Genomic DNA, 21026 nt, shown 5'->3' with positions numbered 1-21026 from the left:
TAGATAACTTATTTTTGTGATGCTCATATAGAGCTATCTGTACATTTTATCTCTGTAATTTGCAAATACAAAATCCCAACTATCAACATCTGCGTGATAGTTGGTAAATCAAATCCTCAACAACATAGCAAGAACACAGTCTATTCTGAGGCTGAAAACAGAATTCTGAGTTAAAGTATAGGCAATGCTTAGGAAAAAATTACAAACAGCAGCATGGAACACTTGTTACCTGCTGATTATGTTAATTTACATTTTTATAAAAGACCCCACAGCAGCTGGGAATTAAATAAATAAATGTGGACATAACTAATATGCAAAACTTTGCTGTTACTCTTTAATTAAAATGCAGAAATTTTGATTTGAAAGAAGAAATAGTATCTTCCAAAGAAACATGCTATTCTGGGAGAACAAGGCATATATTTAATACAGTGAGGAATAAATCATACTTAATCATAGTTAAGTTTTAGTTAACTCTTAACTATTTTAAGAGTTATTGTTAACAATTCTGGATGGGATCTTTAGGGGTTAACACTATCTTTTGTTGGTTCATAAACCAGCCCCTGTACATGGAGGGCAAGAAGAGACTGAAGAAAGAGGCAGACTACTCCAGATAGGTATGTGGCAGGTTTAATAAGCAAGGGAATTGGCAAACAAGGCTAAACCTGGTGGCCACAAGATGAGATCTCCACCCCTGCCCACCAGAATTTTAAAAGTATATATAGAGGTCTTTACTGTTTTCAGTCACATATACCGTACAGATGGTCTCAAATAACACATTGCTTTCTCAAGGCTGCATCCTTGAAACAGCTCTGGCTATGGGAATGGTTAGTGGAAGGTACATGAGTGGAATATACATTAGAAGGACAGGGAAGCAGGTGAGAAACCTCTAATTGCCTAGGTCCAGATTGAGAATCAATCGGCGGCCATGTCCTCTTGATGAACTCCTCCAACATTTTTCAAAATGTAAATCTTTAAGAGAACTGCTTCGTTTACATATTCATTTAAATTACTTGAATCAGATTAACTCTATCTGAGCCTCCAGCATTTTAAAAGGTAAAATAGACACTGGGCTTTGTGTTCTGCATAAGCAAACACAGTGCTCAGGACCACATAAAAGACTAATTGAACTCACAATCAGGATCGAATGCTTTTAATAGGTATTGAGCACCTGGATTTTCCTTATCAGAGCACTTACTAAGCTGTTGTGTAATTATCATCTCTCTCCACCCAGAGGGCAAGCATCATCTCAGTTTTGTTATTTTTTCCATCTCCAGTACCTGGCCCAGTATATGCTCAATAAACTTTTATTGAATAAATTGTCCAGAAAATGAATTGTTAAGCAATAGTCCCATGAAAAGAAACATCCCAAGAGTATTTAAATTCAAAGTAGTCCGGACAATCACTCTCAAGTCTTGGCATAGTATCTTCCTCCAGGGAAGGAGGCAAAATTACAAATTACAAAATTACAAAGTAGCTGAGTTTCTCTTTATAGGAAAATCCCTTCTTTAAGTTTATATATATATATATATATATATATAACTTATAAAGAAGGGATATATATATATATATCAACTGTGAAATACAGCATACGTATATAAAATAGGAAAGAAATATATTACAGTTTAATATGAATATGTCACTTAGGACTCAGGTCACGAGCTAGAACATATCTAGGACCTCCATAACCCTCTACACTCCCAACTCACCTCCTGCAACACCTGCCAGTCACCATGCCTTCCATTTCCTCTCCAAGTAACCAAGGTCATTATTGTCCTAACTGCTATGGGAATATTTTTCACTTGTTCAACCATCTATGTTCAAATCCCTAAACTATATGGTTTGATTTAATTCCTTTAAATAGCGAGTTTCCTTGGTTCCTCAAGATTAAGTTATGGTTTATATTTTTCAAGTATATTTCATGTCTAGTGAGCAAAAAAAGGAATGCTTATGTAGCATTGGATAACAAGAAAATGTCTTTCCTTATATCACACAGATAAAATAAAGTTTTACAAACACTGGCCATTTTCATATTAGGAAAAGAACAAGAGAATAAAAATAATTCACAGCGACATGTTTATTTAAGCCTTAGCTAAGCTTTCATTTACAAACAAATAGTTTTGGGGAAAAAGATCACAAGACAATATTTTCAAGTGTCATACCATCCACATAAAAATTAAACTTGCTGAATTTACAAATTAATATTCTGAGCAGACAGATAAATTATACATCCTTTTGCAAAATCCAATCTACAATATTTAAAAATTCATAGTTACAACATAAGACATTCTCTCTTTACAATCTACCTATTTACATAGCTTTCCTCACTGCAGGTGATATAGTTCTCATCATAGCTACCAAGGTTTGCAAACATAGTACATTTAAAATGTATTTAGCAGCACATAAAAAATTAGATAAAAAGGGAAAGAAATATTACTATTAAATAAAAATGAAATTAAAGGGTGATAATAGAAACAACTCCATAGGAAAATAGATCAAAATATATTTCTGTTAGGACATCAAAAATGTTTCCCATCACAGAATGTACGCACAGCACTAATAAAACAATTTAACAGCATTTTAGTCCTGAGCACAGAATATAGCACAGCTGCAAAACTTTGGTCAATACAAGTAAATGTCGACCTCTAACACAATCTGTTTAACCTTCTTTGTTAGCAGATTAAAGTTAGTTCCATTTTATGAAAAATCACCATCAGTAATATTCTCATATCTTTTTTCCATTACATTAAAAGAGCTTTTAAATTTGGGAGCCCTCTGTAGACTGATATAAATACCAGACAAACCAGTGTTTGATTAACATTCCCAATATGTTTCAAATATGTAAATCATCTGAACAGGCTATATGAATGAGTTAACAATGGGTTGCTTTGTATTCCAAGTGTATTTTCTGACTGTCACAAAAGCAGACATGTTGTACTTCAAATAATTTGAAGATGTTCTTTATAGCCAGGCATAAAAATCCAGCCACTATATAAGTGCAAATCAAGCAGCATATCAATTATAGGTTATATATGCATTGGTAGATATTAAAATTAAGCACATAGGATAGTACACAATTTTATTAGAATACCATTTATATTCAGCAGTTGGATTCAGATATATTTTCCAGTTAATCCCATTCACAAGTTTTTGCCTAATAAATGCAGGACAACATTTTCCATAAAGAACATAGAGTATAATCACAGTATTCAGTTTATGACTATCTTCATTCATGTTTAATTACTGGCAATATCTTCCACTGGATCTCCTGTGTCAAAGAGCTGACCATCTTGCAAATTTCGAGTCTTCCAAATTCTCACAGTTCGATCACTACACAATAATAAATTAAAAATGAACATGTGAAAAGAGGTGGAAAGATAAAGAAGTAGTTCGTAGAAATACTTATCATGGAAACATTTTCTGAAAAGATCTGTAATAGATGTAAGTAAAAATATACATTGTCCCATAGGTATACCAAACAGGTACCCATAATAATGAAATTAAAAATAGTTCATATTATCAAGGGCCTACTATATGCCAGGTATTGTTACTATGTTCCCCTCACATACATTAATGCATTTAATTCTCTTTACATATCATAAGATATAGATAATGCTATTCTCCCCTATTTATTGATGAGCAAATTGAGGTCCAAAGAAGTTAATTAATTTGCTCAAGATCGAGCTTCCCTGGTGGTCCAGTGGTTGACTCCACCCTTCCACTTCAGGGAGCGTAGGTTTGATCCCTGGTCGGGGAAGTTCCGCATGTCTCAAGGTGCGGCCAAAAAAAAAAAAAAATTGCCCAAGATCACAAAGTAAGCGATAGTGCCAAGATTTGAAACCAGGCAGTCTGGCTCCATCTCTTAAAGACTTTACTAATATGACATGGTCAGAGGTCTTCAGGCATAAGAGCCCACAATAAGATCACAGTGAGGGGGCCAGGGCAGGAATTCCAGGGAGTTGGTGAATATGTTGATATTCAGGAAGAATTATGTTCAGGTAAGCCCACAGAAAAAGCAGGAGGCTACTAAGAAGTAGTCTAACATTCTGCCTATCGTAGAACATAGACAATTCAAAGCTTTTCTGAGAAAACTTATTTTTATTCACTTAACATGTGGGTTCTGGGGACTAGTCATTAGACAATCACATTTCTTACCATGTCTCTTGTGGCTCTAAAAAGAGAGTGTTGCTTTTCTCCCATTTCCTAACAAACCCAAAGCCAAAAAGAACGAGTTACCATAGAATTGTATAGTTAAAAAGTATTTCAAAGATTATGTAGTCCAATTCGAGGATAAAGAAAGTTTAGTGACTTGTTCAATGTAACATAGTAGAGTACAGAGCTGAGCCTAGAATTCAGGCTTTCTAATTTTTAATCAACAACCTTCTCATCCCTAAGAGTTCTTACCACAAGGTAAAAAAAATCACTTTTTTTTCTTTTCCTTTTTTTTTTGTATCTACATAAGACGATGGATGCTAACTAAGCTTATTGTGATAATAATTTCATTATATATTTAAGTCAAATCATTATGCTGTATACCTTAAACTTACACAGTGCTGTATGTCAATTATATCTCAATAAAACTGGAGGGAAATAATAATCTCTCCCTATCCCACACAGCACATGTAACTGAAAACAGAAGGTGATATGTTCACACATCCACCCATTTATCCATTCATTTATACAACCATCCATTCAACAAATGTTTCTTGGGAACTTGCAGTGTTCTAGGCATTATTCTAGGTGCTCGGGATCAATTAAAAATAAACAAATAAATAAAAAACACAATCCTAGGCCTTTGTAGATCATATATTCTAGCAAAAGGAGACAGACAATAAAACTTTATAAATAATTAAATTATAAAGTTTATTAGAAAGTAATAAATGTTATAGAGAAATTAAAGAGTATGGCAAAGGGGATCAGGATCAGGAGTGGTAGTTGATAAGAGAGATCACAATTTTAAATAAAATGGCAAGGTTATTCTTATCGAGAAAGAAAGACATTAGAAGAAGATCAAGATCTCTGAAGGCACTTTGGGCAAATGTCCTAAGGTTGGAGTGAGCCTGATATGTTCAAGAACCAGCAAAGATGTTATTGGTGTTTTAAGAGAAGGAGCACGCCAGAGGGTACTAGAAGGTAAGGTGAGAGATAAATGCTCAAAGGGTCGGATCAAGTAACAGCCTCTACTTTAGATAAAATGGATGATCAATGCAAGGTTTTGAGCAGAGAAGGAACAAGATCTGACTTGTATTTTAAAAAAATTGTCTGTGTTGAGAATAGACTACATATGGGCAATGGACCTTGTTTAGGAGGCTACTGTAGTAATCCAAGAGCTGAAGGTGACTAGGGTCAGTGAGGCAGCAAAAGGCATGGTGAGAAGTGGTCAGATTCTAGATATAATTTAAAGGTAGAACACCAACAGAGTTTGCTGATGAATTGGATATGGAGTGTGAGACAAAGAGAGGAATGATGGTTTCTAAACTAAGCAACAGAGAAGACAGACAAGCCATCAGCTGAGATGGAGAAGGCTTTAGGATGAGCAGGTTTCTTAGGAAGGTTGGGAGTTCAGTTTTGGACATATGAAGTCTAAGATGAACAAACTTACACTACTAGTCATGACAAAGGAACCTGTGCCAGGTTAGCGCTCCTGTTGTAAACAAAGTGAAAACTTGACAGAACATATGGAACAACTATTTTCAGAAACTGGGCAATGGGTAGTTCAGGCCTGTAATCCCTGAGAAAAGGGAAACAGAGAAGGTGAGCTCTGTGATGGCCCTGGCTCTCAGTCTGGCAGCACTTTCCAGACTACAGCAATGTGGGAAACCAAGCAGAAAAATCACAGAATCAGAGTTGAAGAGATAGTAATAAAAATCTGGTAAGTGTGAAATAGTTGGAATTTGTAGAACCAGATAGAGAAGAGGAGAGAGCTATGCAAAAAGAACTGTGGAGCTATAGGAAAAGAATTCCATCAATCTACATAGGGGTCCCCTAATGCTTTTGACTGAAGGCTAAGTTGCACATGACTAGAATCAGACTATAAGGCCACACCAAAAAACTACTAGTGAGTGTAAGTCAAACAAATCCCAGAGTTCACAAAGCGCTGTGAGATGTTCAGGTTCTGACCAGTGGAGAACAGCATCAAACATTCAAGACATTCAGTAGAAATCCAAGAAGAGTTAAAAACAAGTCTCAAAAATAAGAGCTGAACCACAAGTAACTTATGTGCCTGACAAACAAAGCCCAATACTCTTTAAAGGAATACAACAAAATCCAGATACTCAAAACACAATACTATAATTAATGTTCAACATTCAATAAAATGTTACTTGACATAAAAGCAGAAAAAATAAGACCCATAATCATAAGAAAAATCAATCAGTGACAACAGATCCAGAAATCAGATATGATAGAATTACTTATACAAGGACTTTGAATCATGAAGTCCCACCTATAAAATAGGGATTATAATAATACTCACCTTCTAAAGTTCTTATGAAGACTAAATGAGTAAAAGCCTGAAAACACTCAGGACAATGCCTGGTAGATACTAAGCCCTATACAAACACTTGATAGATAACAAATAAGTAACACTAATTTGAAAATAGGCCTTCTGATTTTATTGGCGATTTTCCTGATTTTATGTTACATGGTAAATACATCTGCATCTGATGCTCCATGGGTAAACTAAGAAAAATTTCAATTCTTCAAAAATAAAACTGTATCATGGAAGAAAAGTATTATATCATACCTCATTGACCAGACCTCAGTGATACATAATACTTTTATAGTCTTACCTTGTGTGTCCCACAGCTTTGAGGGATATTAATTTATTTCCCATAAATTGTCAAGGACAAAACAAATTTCCAAGGGAACAAATAAAAGTGATGACTCTTAAGAAAGTAATGCATCTTGGAAATAGCATCAATGAAGCACCAAAGGTAAACACTTAGAAAAACACAAAAGAAATTGGCTTTGATGTACTTTAGAGATGAGAGAAAGTAAATCTAAATTAGAAGAGGGATTCAATGGAAACAGCACAAATAATAAGAGACACCAGAGAAATATAGCAGAGGTTTCAAAATAAAATCAGGGTAATCGTGCATTTAGGACAGACGAATCAAGCAGTCGGTCAAATTAAGTAAGATAATTGGTACACAAATGACATAGGGAGATTTTCAAGATATTCATGAGAAATTACATTTTATTTGATTGAGATGAACACCTCACATTACAGTTAGTATATACGCTTTCCTTTTTAAAGTACTTATATACATATTATGTCATTTTTATGGTCACATCTCTACACCTCCTTCAAACATCTTCTTAAATGTCACTTTTTCAGTAAGGCCTTCACTGATTACTCTATTGTGTAACCCCTGCCCCCCAGTGATGCTCTCATCCCCCTTCCCTGCTTTATTTTTCTCCATAGCACCTCTCACCATGTAACATATTTTACTTATTTATTTTCTTTTCTCCTCCTTAGAATGAAACTACGGTTTGTATCTATTTTGTTCACCTCTCTATTCCCAAGGGTCTGGAACAGTGCCTGGCACATAGGAGATTCATCATGAATAAGCAAATGAGCAAATAAATTAATCAATCCAGCCATCTTAAGAGGGAAGTAGATATTATTACTATGTACTTAAACTTTAAAGGAGGTAGAAGATGCACAAAGTTTTTTTTTTAAATGAAATGGTCTAAATGTGAAGAATGACAAGTTTGTTGCCTTTCTGGAAAAAAACTTTTAGAAACTAGTCACTTATGAATGATTTTTTAAAAATTAAAATCACCAGGGGAAGATCTGGCAGAAGACTTCTTAGTCTAATCAGAGAGCCGATACAGGAGTAACACTATTACCATGTAACCAGGGGAGCCCAAACTCAGTGCCCACAGTGTTTTTCAGAAAATATAAATAAGACATCATAAATAGACATTAGAATAACTGTAATAAAAGGATTCATATATTCTACATTTCCAGATATTTACAACTTACAGGATTTATTAAATCTGAATACAAGTAAACAATATAGAGAAAGATCACATAGCAGAAACTTACTCAGCTGCAGTAAAAATGTGGGTGGAATTAACACATATGGCATTGATAGGACTCTCATGACCTTTCATCTCTCCAACTGGCACAAAGGTATCTATGTTCCAGAGTTTCAGAATGCCCCCTCTGCAGCCACTGAGCAAAATTGGGTGGCCTGGCATCACTCCAAGGGCACAGACCCAATCCTTATGTGCATTTGGAACTTGCTGAGAAAAAAAAGAAAAATCAGCAGTTTAAGGGAAGTAGTCCAAACTGACATTTTCATACCAAAATAAGTTACAAAAGTTTTTATTGACGAAATTCAAAATTTGGAACACTGAATTGGCCTGGAAACCATAAAAATCATTTTCTATAAAGTCACTCTTCATGATTTAAAGAAATAAATCTGTAATTTGCTCCTAAATTTGCCTCACTAGTTATCATCAGTGTTATCAGTATTAAAGGCCTAGAATGTTAAAAAAGAAAAATCTATAGAATCTAAAATACCTGGAAAGTATACAGAATTTTTCAAACATCACTTTCTCTTCAAAGGAGTAACTATTTCACCTTTCTCCAAAATGTATCTCACGCAACTAGTTTGAAAACTACAACCTGGTGTGTAGACTATAAGGATTGTCTCATAAAATCACTGCCTTAAATTTTGGAAGAGAACATAGATGCCTAAAGCTTTTTGTTGAAGGCTGGAGCTAACCTATATATTTCACAATGAGTAAACAATCATTATAAGCTCAGACTATATAGCATATTTTATGCATAAATATATTTATATACATAACATAAAAGTCACATCCAAGAATGTATATCTATAAAAGAAAAGCTTTTGAGTGCAATATATGCATCTGTTGCCAGGTTTTTTTTATTAACGTTCATGCTACTTGTTCATTTTGTTTTCATCTGGTAGTAAGCAGGAAAGTAGGAGTAATTGCAATACATACACACGCATACATTTATAAGGAAAAGCCTGAAATTGAGTACAATTTTATCTGTTAACTAACTTCTTCCTCTCGGAATTAGGAAAAGCCACCAATGTTTGATTGTATTGACAGAACACTTCAATCCAACTATCATTCTATAGGAAATGAGAGAACCACCACTGTTGAATGTATGAAAATGAGATGAGGAATCATTTAGACTGCTTTGACCTTAGTGAAACTTGGTACTCTTTGGAATATGTGTACATAAAACAAAAAAACAAAAACAAAATGAGAAACTGACTGCTTTACTCCAAGACTGATTTCATTTAGTAAACACAAGCATGGTGCAATCCCAGATCTTCCAACACTTATCAGAGTCTATTCCCCTTTTATTTAGGAGATATCATTAAATGTTGAATGCTGCCCTTTTCATAATTAGTAACTCTGGTGGGTGATGATGAAACACTCTTTAGGAGGAAGCCCTGTTTGATACCATCCCTAAACAATGAAAATCTACATAGAGGCTCTTCGCGTTCTTATATAGAATACTGGTGACTTTGAAATACCCACTCCATCCCATGAAAAGGTTTTGCATTACCTGTAGAAGGTCTTTTTGAGCTAAATCCCATTTCTTGATTCCATTATCTCTGGAACCACTAAATAGGTTATCCCCTTGTATGGTTAATGCTTCAATGCCATCATAATGAGGGGGCTCGAAATTGTGGGTGGGACTCACAGCTCCAAGAGCTCCTTCAGTTACATCAAACATCTAAATAAAAGCAGAAAGGAAGCAGTCATCCTATTTATCTTACAAATAAGCACCTATATGCATTCATTCATAGAAACACACACACGTATATTAACCAGATATGATTTGTTTTATTTTACTAAGGTAACTAAAATAACCTGCTATGAATGACTCAGGATGAACCTGAGCCCTATCTTCACACTACTCTTGCTTACATGTCACATGTTTAAATGTCTGTAAGCTCTTAAGAAAGGCAACCAATGTTCTCATGTGTGAGTGTACAAATGATATGTTAAATAATAAAAATGCTACATATCAATCCAGTTGAAATTCAAATAAATGATATAATTGTTATTTAAACACTATTAGGTAGCTCTGCAATCTTGGTGGTCATCTTAAATTCTCCAAAGCTGCTATTCAAAACCTTTCACTCCCCTCAGTTGCTCTCATCTCTCTTAACTGTTGAACTTGTGATTTCCTAAAAAGGTTAGTATGACCAAAAATAAACTTTCTGGACCATCCTCCCAGTTACAAAAGTTTTCTTTTTTTTTTTTTTTTTTTTGCGGTACGTGGGCCTCTCACTGTTGCGGCCTCTCCCGTTGCGGAGCACAGGCTCCGGACGCGCAGGCTCAGCGGCCATGGCTCACGGGCCCAGCCGCTCCGCGGCATGTGGGATCTCCCCGGACCGGGGCACGAACCCGCATCCCCTGCATCGGCAGGCGGACTCTCAACCACTGCGCCACCAGGGAAGCCCCCAAAAGTTTTCTTTTATTCTCAAACATTCTCTTACCCTTCCCTTCTTTTCAGATGCTAAAGTGTACCTACTTTTTCCCAAGGTTGACATCTTTGATCTGATTCACCAATTGCTACCACTTCACTCTTCACACTTTCCCTCTCCACTGAGCCCATTTCCTGAGCATATAAACATGCTCAAGTCTACCAAATATAAAATCCTCTCACCTTAACCATTGTATTGTCAAGTCACTAACCGATTTCTCATCTCTTAATCAAAGTTTCTAAAAAATAGTACTTATACTCTTCCTATCTCTCTTTATTACTGTTTCCTCTTTTTTATTCCCATTGGTTCTTATAGGATTCCCCAAGGCTGAGTCATGTCAACCCCTCTCCTTTGGCAATGTCAACTACTCTAACTCCTTAACCATCTGCTTCTATTTGAACAGCTCCAAAACATACATGTCTAGTCATAACTTATCTTGAGCTCTGGACTTGCCTTTCAAATGGCCTACTGGACTACATGAGAAGGTCCTCTATTAGCATCTCAAATTTAACATCTCCAGAATCAAACTATGCTTCTCTCCTCATCTTATCTGCTACTTGCATAAAATATGAAGACCATAACATGTTCAGCATTAAAGGTGGTGATGATGAGACTTAAGTATTAGTTGGATGACTGAGCCAAAAAAATCTTTAAAATCCCTCCCAACCTATCTTCTATGAAAAGTGAGAATACATGTTTAAATAATAAGACAACACAACCAGGAACCGAGTGAGGAAAAGATCAGGAAGAAAAAGCAAAGGTTAGAAATGAGAAAAAAGAAAACTGATTTAGAGAAAAGGGTCCCAGGTGCATCTCAATACTTCTAATCTATCATTTAATAGGAGAATGTAATTAAACAACTTTATTATACACACTTTGATATAATGATCCTTGGAGCCAGTGATGATTAAATCTTGTCCACTAGAAATCTGATCTACAGTAAGACACATAACAGGGCCTAGGTGTCCCGTTAACTTTCCTGTGGACTGAAACCTTTAAAAAGAGAGAAAAATAATTTTGTTTGAAAATATTTCTTAGCATGTTGAGCCTAAGCCTCAGCAAAAATAATCAACAGTCTTTGCTAAAACTGTTCTTTTTGATTTAACTCCACCTCTATGCAACTCTGTTCAAATTAAGAGTAAAAATAATGGCCAAAGTAATCAATTCTCTGATGGAAGTGTGAGAAGTCCTAAATAAGTTATTGCAAAGCAATTAATATCATTCAGGTAGTTAAAAAAAAAAAAAATCAAAACTCCAAAAACTTGCTAAAGGCTAATTTTAACTCTAACCTAAGTCCAGGTAAACCTTAATCTGTTAAATTCTCAACATGATATAGACATATGATTGATGTTATTAGGCCCAATTTGAAATTTGATTAAAACAACTATGTCACTGATATAACTAGAAAATAACAATATGAAGAAAGTAAAATTATTTTACTACACTAACATATATTCTCACATATACACATATATGTACACCCATCATATATACACATACATGTATACACACATGTGTATATACACGTATGTGAGAAAATAGGTAGTCCATTTCATCAATTATTACAAAGACATGAAAATGACCAGGAATATATCTGACTGGTAGAAAAACATGTGATGCCCATTGTCAGGGGGTGACAATGAACCTTTGTTTCATAGTCCTACCTCAAATCAAGCTGCTGGAATACAGAGATGTATTTGCCCTCTAGAATATTATTATTTCTTGTAACTCTTTTCTTAGTTACTTTGTTAAGATGAATCTGTATTTAATCATGTTGCTGAAACCAAGCAGCTTGAAAAAGGATCTAACTTTTCAGCAGAAAAGAATGTAAAGATTTTCAAAAGCTGATATCTTTTCTGCCTCATGTCATGACTTTGAGTATCTTCCTTCATGGTACTACAACTACAAATGAAGTTTAATATCTTCAAGAATAAACCCAGTCCTCATCTCGTTCCTAATTTTCTTAAACAAGCACTGTTTTCAATTTTCTACTTCTTTTTTCTAAAACAGTTCTCAGGACTGTGTTTCTTATTTCTCTTTCTCTCTCATTTATTTATCTATAAATTATGCTTATAATACTTTCTCAGTCATGCATTAAAATGTTACAAGTTATAACCAATTTTCCTCAGAATTTCTAAAATAAATTTCCCTTTGATTTACTACTGACAAAGCCCTTCTAGATGGGATTATTAACTGAATTACCTATATTACCTGAATTACAACTTTACTCAGAATCTTGTAATTGCCTTTTAATGGCCTTTATCCTCCATTACAAGATGAGTTCTAAGAAGATGGACACCAAATTTGTCTTGCTTAGTCTTTATCCCCAGTACCTACCACAAGTGTTGGTATAGTGCTTGCCATAATTGATATTGAATAAACATCTATTAACTAATAAATAAATATTCCCTTGCTGCCAAATTTTTAAGAACTAGAAAAGAAGCTAAAATAAACACTCAAATGAAGGATAAAAGCTCATACTTCACGGCAAAAAGAAATCAAATCAAAGATGTAATGCCTTATATTTCAATTTATCATTTTTCTCTTTGTACTCACTTCATCTTCTTAATACTTCATCATATATATGTGTATATATATATATATATATAATTCTATATTTATAAAAATCCTGTGAAGATTTACGCTTAAAGTAATATGGTTTGTAAACTGAAAATTTTGAGATAATGATGCATAAGTGATGTTACAAAAAATAATTCTTTCAAAGGTACTGATGCAACTAGCATGAGAATCTTGTTCTCTTCCTGGTAAACACCACAACTTATAGACAAATATTAAGAAAGGCTATTTTCCTTCATATATTTTTTTCCCAGCAATGGAGATTAAAAGAAAGGAAAATTGTGAGTTTGCTAACGAGGACATAGATGTTCAGCGGTGCTGAATCAAACAGAAAAGTCTAGGTTTTTATATTAACTTCTGGGGTTATACAAATTAGATTTCACACACACTAATGCTATTGATGTGTGAAAATTGCATTTGCCATATACAGGAAGTACATTTTCTTAAAATTCTACCTTTTAAGATCCCACATTCTGACAGCATTTCCAGAAGCTGCATAGAGGAAGGTGCCAGTTGGGTTCAGTGCAATTTGATTGACTTGGTTTTCCCCAGAAGGAATAGTAACTGTCCGGCTGGTGGTGGCAGAACAAGCATCTCCAAGAGTAACCTGACCTGAAGACCTTAACAGAGACAAAGTAAAGCAAAATAAGTCACATTTCTGGACAAGAGTTAGTCTTAGAATTCCTTATATTCCTAGGAAACTGGCTGTAGACAACAAGAAGATCTGTGTTCTTTGGTCATTGTATGCACTGTGCCTAGCACAGCACCTCATACACACTAATAAATAAACATTTTGATAGATAAATGAAGGAAGAAAACAAGATGACATGGCTTAAAACTCATAATTTGCAAGTTATTATAACACTAGGAATTCTGGGCCCTGTTAGGGATGACTTAAATATGATTCAGAAAAGATTAGATGACAAAGACAAAAACTCAACAAATGATACAGTGTCACAAAATTAATTCATTTTCCTGCAGTTTCCAGAAGTTCCCTGAGGAACAAGCCTACCAGTATTCTTTTCATATATAAGATTTGCCCTTATGAATTAAAGACACTAAGGACTTTTTATTTTCAGTTTTTGTTTATTTTAACCCAATCATATAAGGATTACTTACTATATGCGAAAGACTTAAATATGATTTATTTCTATTTCCTCAGCTAAATTCTAAATGGTAAGTATATTTTTAAATTTTGAAACATTTTATTAGCAAACTTCTAAAATACCAAGTTATAATCAATCTTTTCAAATTTGATTTTGATTTTAATGAGTCAACTGGATTGGTAAATTTCTAACATAAGATACAGTGTTTTTTTTTCTACAAAATTTTCCACAAGAGACCTGTATTCAGTACAGTAAATAATTAGTAATTCTCAAAATATAGAATAGCACTTAAATATTAATAATCCTCACTCTACAAATTAGTAAAAATTAACCATTCCTATGCTCCCTTCTCTTATTTAAACCAACAGAGTTCACCTTAATTTTAATTATGTAAAACAGTTCATCAATCTTATGGCAAAAAGGATCACTATTTGCTCTATATTTTAAAGACATACATATAACAGACGTAGAAAACAAATTCATCCTCCAATTGTCCAACATAACCTACAGTTATGAAATATAGGCTAGCACCAAAGCAGTGTAAGTCTTAAAAAAACTCCTCAATTAATTAGCATGTATCATTCAATACATGCTAATTAAATTTTGCAGGTACTTCTTAACAGTCTATAATGGTGATTTCAGCCATTTTCTAAATAGTGGTACTCATTTGAAGCAAGTAATGTAAATCATTTAACTACATCAATTAACGAATACTATGAAAATTTAATTCCTTAGTTATTTGGGAGGGAGGAAATATGAAATGTGTATTTAGTCACAGATCAAATATGACTTCTCCTTTCCTGTTTAATATTGAGCTATTGTATTTTATTTTCTCAATAGTTTTTTTTTCCACCTTATTTTATCTGTGTTATTATAAACACTTTCATAATCTCTGCAAGTGGATAGGTATAAATAAACAAAAATGCATAAATAGGTCTATCTTTTCTTACATTTTGTAAACAAGAACTATTTGCCCCTTATGCTGTTTGTCTTTAAGTTACTTACGTTAGCGTTCGAATGCACTTTGCTGAATCTCTGATATCCCACACCTTAATATAAGATGTTGACACAGTGAAGACCAAACTTGTATAATTACAGTATTTTACAGATACTACATTGTTGTGATGACCTCCCAGTGACATTATCTCCTGCCCAGTCACCAGATTCCATACTTTACAAGTACGATCTAAAAACAAACAAATAAAAAAGAGGAAATACTGTCAATATGAGCTAAATTAGATTCTCTTAACAATAACAATTTCTCTTCTATGAGAAAAAAAAATGAGATAAGAAAACAGTAATTATTTAATTAACTTGCAGCAGGCATCCTAACTCTATCCTTGACACTTTTCAGCAGGTTGAAGGGCAAAGTAGGTATAAAGGAGTAGATGAAAGCCTGGATATCTGGTGTATGCATTATGTGGTATTAAAAAATAATTATACAAAATTTTGAAATACACATATCAAGAGAATCTTGTTTCAAATTGCTCCTGAATTTAAAATGGCAATCCCAAATCAGCCTCTTTGAGACATTTTGCTTTGATCACTCTTTTACGTACTCACCACACTCCACATGTAGGAATACACACACCTTTCTTTTCCAGGAGTCACTGATTGATTTCATTTTTGACCCAAAAACATAATCATAAAACTATTCTATTTTTTTTACATGCTAAATATCTAATTATCCTGGACTAATAAATTTAATTTGAATCATTAGAAAATTCTTTTACAGAGCAAATTTTTTAAATTGGGGAATTACTTGCCATTATTCACAATTCACAAGTTCTAGCTAGACTTTCCCCTCACCTTGTAACATCCCTAAATGCTAAAAAGCTTTGACTAGCTTCCCAAATTCCTGTACATGCTTCCTTCTCACTTTTCTAACCTCACTGTCCACCACTGCCCCTAAATATACTCTACTTTTCAATCCAACTGAATTTAGTTTCCAAACCCACTTCTACCTCCAAGTCTCTGCTTACACTGTTCTCTAATCTTGGTTGTCCGTTCTTACCTGTCAAATCCAAACAATCCTGTAAGGTTCATCCTAAATGCCTCCTTATCAAAGCCTTCCTTATTTTTCACAATTTAGCATAATCTCTCCCTTTTCTGAAACCCCGAAACTCTTTGTCTATAACTCTTCAAATCATTTACAGTTAATTTCTAGTTGCCTGCAATTTCACCAAAGGGGTTAAGAGTGCAGGTCTGGAGATGAGTAGACCTAGGTTTCTAATCCTGGCTCTTTCACTTACTAGTTAAGTTTATCTGGGAAAATTATTTAATTTCTTGAATCTTCAGCTTCTTCATCTGTAAAATTAGGATGCAACATGTATTTCATTGGGTTTATTGTGAGAATTAAATGAGATAAAATTTGCATAGTCTCTGACATAGAGTAAGTGCTCAAGAAATGGTGGTTGCTACCCATCTTATTCTCTTTACCACACTGTACACTGTAATGGCCTTTTGTAGATTTTTATATAGCCTGCATTACTAAGCTCAGTGCTTTGTATGTATTAGGTGCTCAATTACCAAAAGGAGATGTATTCCCTCACCATTCTATTCATATAACATCAACACAAGTTTTACTTTCTTCCCAACTATGCAATGATTTTATATTTTATGTAATTCAGGAGTTGAATGAGATTATCTCTCAGATTCTTATGTGTCTTAAGCAGTTTGACATTTTTAAAAACTGTTAAAATGTAATCATTAAAAAAAATATGTTAAATATCCACATGGCACAACTACTAGCACCTTTTGATCCAGTGAAGAGAAGATCATCAGTAGAATCCACACAGAGCACAGCTTTTGTATGCCCTTCAGCTATGTGAATACACTGAAGTGGAGAAGCTCTGATTCCTTTCAAAGCTGGAAATGGGTTGATTATGCCCCTGAGGTGGGGGAAAAAAATAAGATTTACTTTAGTAGCTATATCATGAAACTACTTTTTATTTTTTTCTTTGGCTTTAAGAAGTCTTTCTAAATAATTAGTATTGTAATAAAATCCAGATTGCTCCCTTGCCTCTTTTTTAAGCAAAACGACAGAGACAAAGTGTGAAATTATAATAGTAGTGTTGGAGTGCATCAACTAATTAGGCATCAGCTAGCAGGTGCATTCTGCAAACAGCAAAGTCATGATAAATTGGATTTTTTTATTAACAATTTCATCTCTTCAAAATTTAATGAAGTAATATTGGGAGTTCTTCAAATATAGTGAATTATGAAAAATGAGAAAGCATAAATGATGGATAACTGGAAGATGTGACTATCAGCCTGGAATGAGACTCTATGTCAAAAAAGACATTCTAGAGAAAGTATAATACATACCACCTAAAATACTAAGGAAGCAAATTTCAAACAAATTTGAATAAATACAAGAATGATTGCATAGCCTGAAATTCTAAAGGGAGAATGGCTCAAAAATAACAAAAACTTTTAAAACTCTAACAATCTCAAAGACGATTTTTAAAAAAGAGTAAGACTTTAAAAAATATTGATGCTCTTTTGGGAGATTTCTCATAATTTTAATATTTCTGGAATTTCTGCTTTATGCCACTGGACTATGAACTATGAAAATATAAAATTTATCAAAACACTGTCCCTATCCCAAAGGAGGTTAAGACAGGATCTGAACTGAAATAATTGTATTGGGAAGACTAAAAATGAGAGTGAATTAAGAAATGATAAATATATAAGTTGGATGTATCTTTTCTCAGAGCAGGAAGAAAAATTATGTTGAAATATGTCCATTATATAAGACAGATGGCATAATGTTAGGACAGATTCAGCAATAAAACAAAGCTGTCTGTTTCCATCTTCCTGATGAAGGAGAACAACCTTTAAGATATGAGGGACAGAAATAATTAAGAAGAAATGTAAGCCCAAGATACATTAGATCTGACAATGAAGAGTTATTCAGTGAGTTCAAGTATTTCTGTTTTTAAATCATTAGATCACAGGGTTGTGAAAGTATATACCATTGCAGAGGCAAAATCATTGTTGGTATACTAAGAGGATCAATAAAGGGGATAAAACATGTAGACCCAATTTTCCAGAAAGGAGAAAAAAAAGTGGATTTCAGAAATTACAGATGAGTAAAACTTCTTGTTGAGTCTCATAGAGGAAAATATTAAACAAATCATTACAAACACTTAAATGCTCATCAGTAAGAGATAACATCTCACAGGGGAAGGTCCTTGTAGAATTAATAGGCAGGAAATTAGGGGAATGTCATATTCACAATGTATGTTGATTCCAATAAGGTCCATACAAAAAGCTTTTCAAATGATATCCCTATGGACATGGTGGGTAAGTATGAAACTGTTGTAGTAAGGTAGTTCCAACAGTGGCTGAAGAGTCACCCCTAAAGAGTCAATGTTCCTCTCAGTCTGGAAAAAGATCTTCAATATCTAGTCAGTCTTTCCCCAGAACTCAAGACAGATATGGCATGTTTATTAAATTGATATATTAAAGAGCTGTATTGTCTAGAAAAATTACCCAAAAAAATCCATTTAAGTAAGTACTTAGCACTAAAATATTCATTGGATAAAATTTAAACATAAAATTTAAGTTGAAGATAGAACAGAATGCTCCAAGTAGGAAAGGAGCTTAATTAGATTTTAAAAGCTAAAGAAATTTGCTTATTGAATACAAGATCAATGGATCAACAATTTATGATTCTTCTACCAACACTTTCAATGACTTGTGCAAGTAAGTATTTCAGGAGAAAGAAAGCAATAGAGCTACTATATTCTGCCAAGGCCACATCTGGAATGAGGCTGAGTTCCAGTTACCACATTTTAAAAACAGCTTTGAAAAATCAGAGATTTTCCAAAACAGTGGAAGCAGAAAGAAGGATCTGCAGACTATATCATATTAGGAACAGATGAATCTAAAACTATTGAGCTGATAAGAGAACCTTCATCGGAGAGAGCATACAAAAGCACAGTTAAATAGCTGAATATTTAAAGAGCTGGCACATACACACAAAAAAGGTATACTGGATTAAATCTAGCATAGCTCAAGAGGGCTGATGACAGACCAATGAATAAAAATTTAAAGGAGGTAAATTAGGCTTAGGATTTAAAAAAATAAACTTTATTTTTGGGGTTTAGTTATAATGATTTCAAAAAGTGAAGGGAGTTCCCCATTACCAGAAATAAGACCAGGAATTGTTACCACATGGGTGTATAATTACAAAATCCAAAGTATTATTTGCATTCACACATCAATTTGAGATTCTTGAAATTAATGCTCAGTAACTTGTTGGCAATGTAAGAACTTAACCAGATTAAAACTGAAATGGTAGCAAAACCTCCTCAAAAGTCTAAAACTGTCATTTTGAAATCCTATCAATATTATGTGGGGTTTATAGCTATGAACTGAAGCCATCAAATTATAACTATTGCTTCAAATGTTGAAAAGTTATGACCTAATGCATAGTCAATTGTTGCTCTTCTAAAACATTAAATATATATGTATGTATATTCTAACAAGCTGATTATAAAGAAAAGAATTAATGTTAATAACCTAAGAGCTGTTTTGATCTGCATTTAATGACACAAATCATCCTAAGAAAAAAGCTAAACAGTACCCTTGGTTATTTAGCACTTGGTTATTTAGCACTATGTCTCCAAAAGAGTTCCTTCCTTCAGATTACTATCTTTATCCTAAGAATCTATTAATGTTTCCTGATGATATAATGTGCAACACAATTCTGTCATGTCAAAGGTTGTAATATTACAAAAGTGAATATTTGCCTCCAGTAACTTATGTATGGCATAGCCCTAGAGACCAGGATGTCTCTTTTTCATTCTTATGTGTTTTATTTATTCAGATTTCTGAAGAAAAATAATTTCAACATTAAATATAGCATCATATTTATTAGATACTGAAAGATACTCTCAAATATTCAGAATGTTAGAGTTAATATTTTATAGAGATTACCTTATACAAAAGGTAATAGAAAAAGTACAGAAATTGGAAACATAAACCCATGGTATTTCTTTCTCTATTAAAATTAATCTATCCACATTCTGAAGTATATAAATCAACTTTAAAATAGTTTAAGTTAAGTTTAAATATTGCAAACTTATACAACAGATCTGATGTGAAGGGGAAAAATGCTTATTTCTGATCCATGCAAAACCAGTAAAGTCTTGTAATACTGTGAATAAGATTAATTTCCTCTCCCTTCCCCTGCCTACCTTCTGGAGGATCTACTGATGATCAGGAAAATGGCCACATGGGAAAGAAGTGCAAAGAGAGAGGAGACAAACTGATTAGTGGGAAGAGGAAATGAAAGGAAAAAAGAGAAATTAGGGGTCCAAAAAACCCATAAACATGAAAAAAATGCCACATTGTTATTTGAAAAACAGCATCTACCAGTTAAGACGATTTATTATGTTTTAAAAATTCTTTTACTTTCTGTATCTTTCTATATTTTAGGTACCATAGCATCCTTTTTTTCCCCTAGTATACCTTTTTTTAAAATCACAAATCCTGCCATAAACTTTTTATTTAAAATCGATAAATCAACATGAAAAAACACCTTATTCACTTCCCATGCCTTGAGGTGGAAAAACCCATTAAGGAGCAAACCTTTACATTAATTTTCAAAGAACTTAAGTTCTTTAAAGAAAAGTTTTAGGTTATAGACAGAATACAAATAGCACAAATTTTAATGCTATCATATAAAAAAGTTTACCACTACTTTGAAAGGTATGGTCACAAAAATATATTAAAATTAGTGTTTAAAAACATCAGTGCATTTATATGGTTTACAAGTTATGAATGCAACAAAAATGAGATTTGTTTAAAGTTTCTAGGAAGGCATTTTAGAACATCAATGAAATGCCAG

At 33.6% G+C, this 21026-nt stretch overlaps 1 protein-coding gene across 6 annotated transcripts in view; it reads right to left on the bottom strand.

Moving 5' to 3' along the window:
* Positions 1–2056: 2056 nt before the first annotated feature.
* Positions 2057–21026, bottom strand: part of KIF21A (kinesin family member 21A) — a 159979-nt gene continuing 141009 nt past the window's right edge. For 3 of the 6 annotated variants that reach the window (XM_032646358.1, XM_032646360.1, XM_032646362.1), the window contains 7 exons: positions 16922–17058; positions 15173–15353; positions 13517–13681; positions 11360–11477; positions 9557–9727; positions 8051–8250; positions 2057–3327 (listed from right to left, as the gene is read on the bottom strand). In XM_032646358.1, coding sequence (XP_032502249.1) covers positions 3234–3327; positions 8051–8250; positions 9557–9727; positions 11360–11477; positions 13517–13681; positions 15173–15353; positions 16922–17058 — 1066 coding nt within the window. In that variant the 3' untranslated portion in view covers positions 2057–3233. Of the gene's footprint in view, positions 3328–8050; positions 8251–9556; positions 9728–11359; positions 11478–13516; positions 13682–15172; positions 15354–16921; positions 17059–20373; positions 20386–21026 lie in introns of all 6 variants that reach the window. The other 3 variants (XM_032646357.1, XM_032646359.1, XM_032646361.1) reach the window with 3 other exon arrangements.

Source organism: Phocoena sinus, chromosome 10 (assembly GCF_008692025.1).
Source record: "Phocoena sinus isolate mPhoSin1 chromosome 10, mPhoSin1.pri, whole genome shotgun sequence".
Lineage (NCBI taxonomy): Eukaryota > Metazoa > Chordata > Mammalia > Artiodactyla > Phocoenidae > Phocoena > Phocoena sinus.
This window is presented reverse-complemented; position numbering and strand designations above follow the sequence as displayed.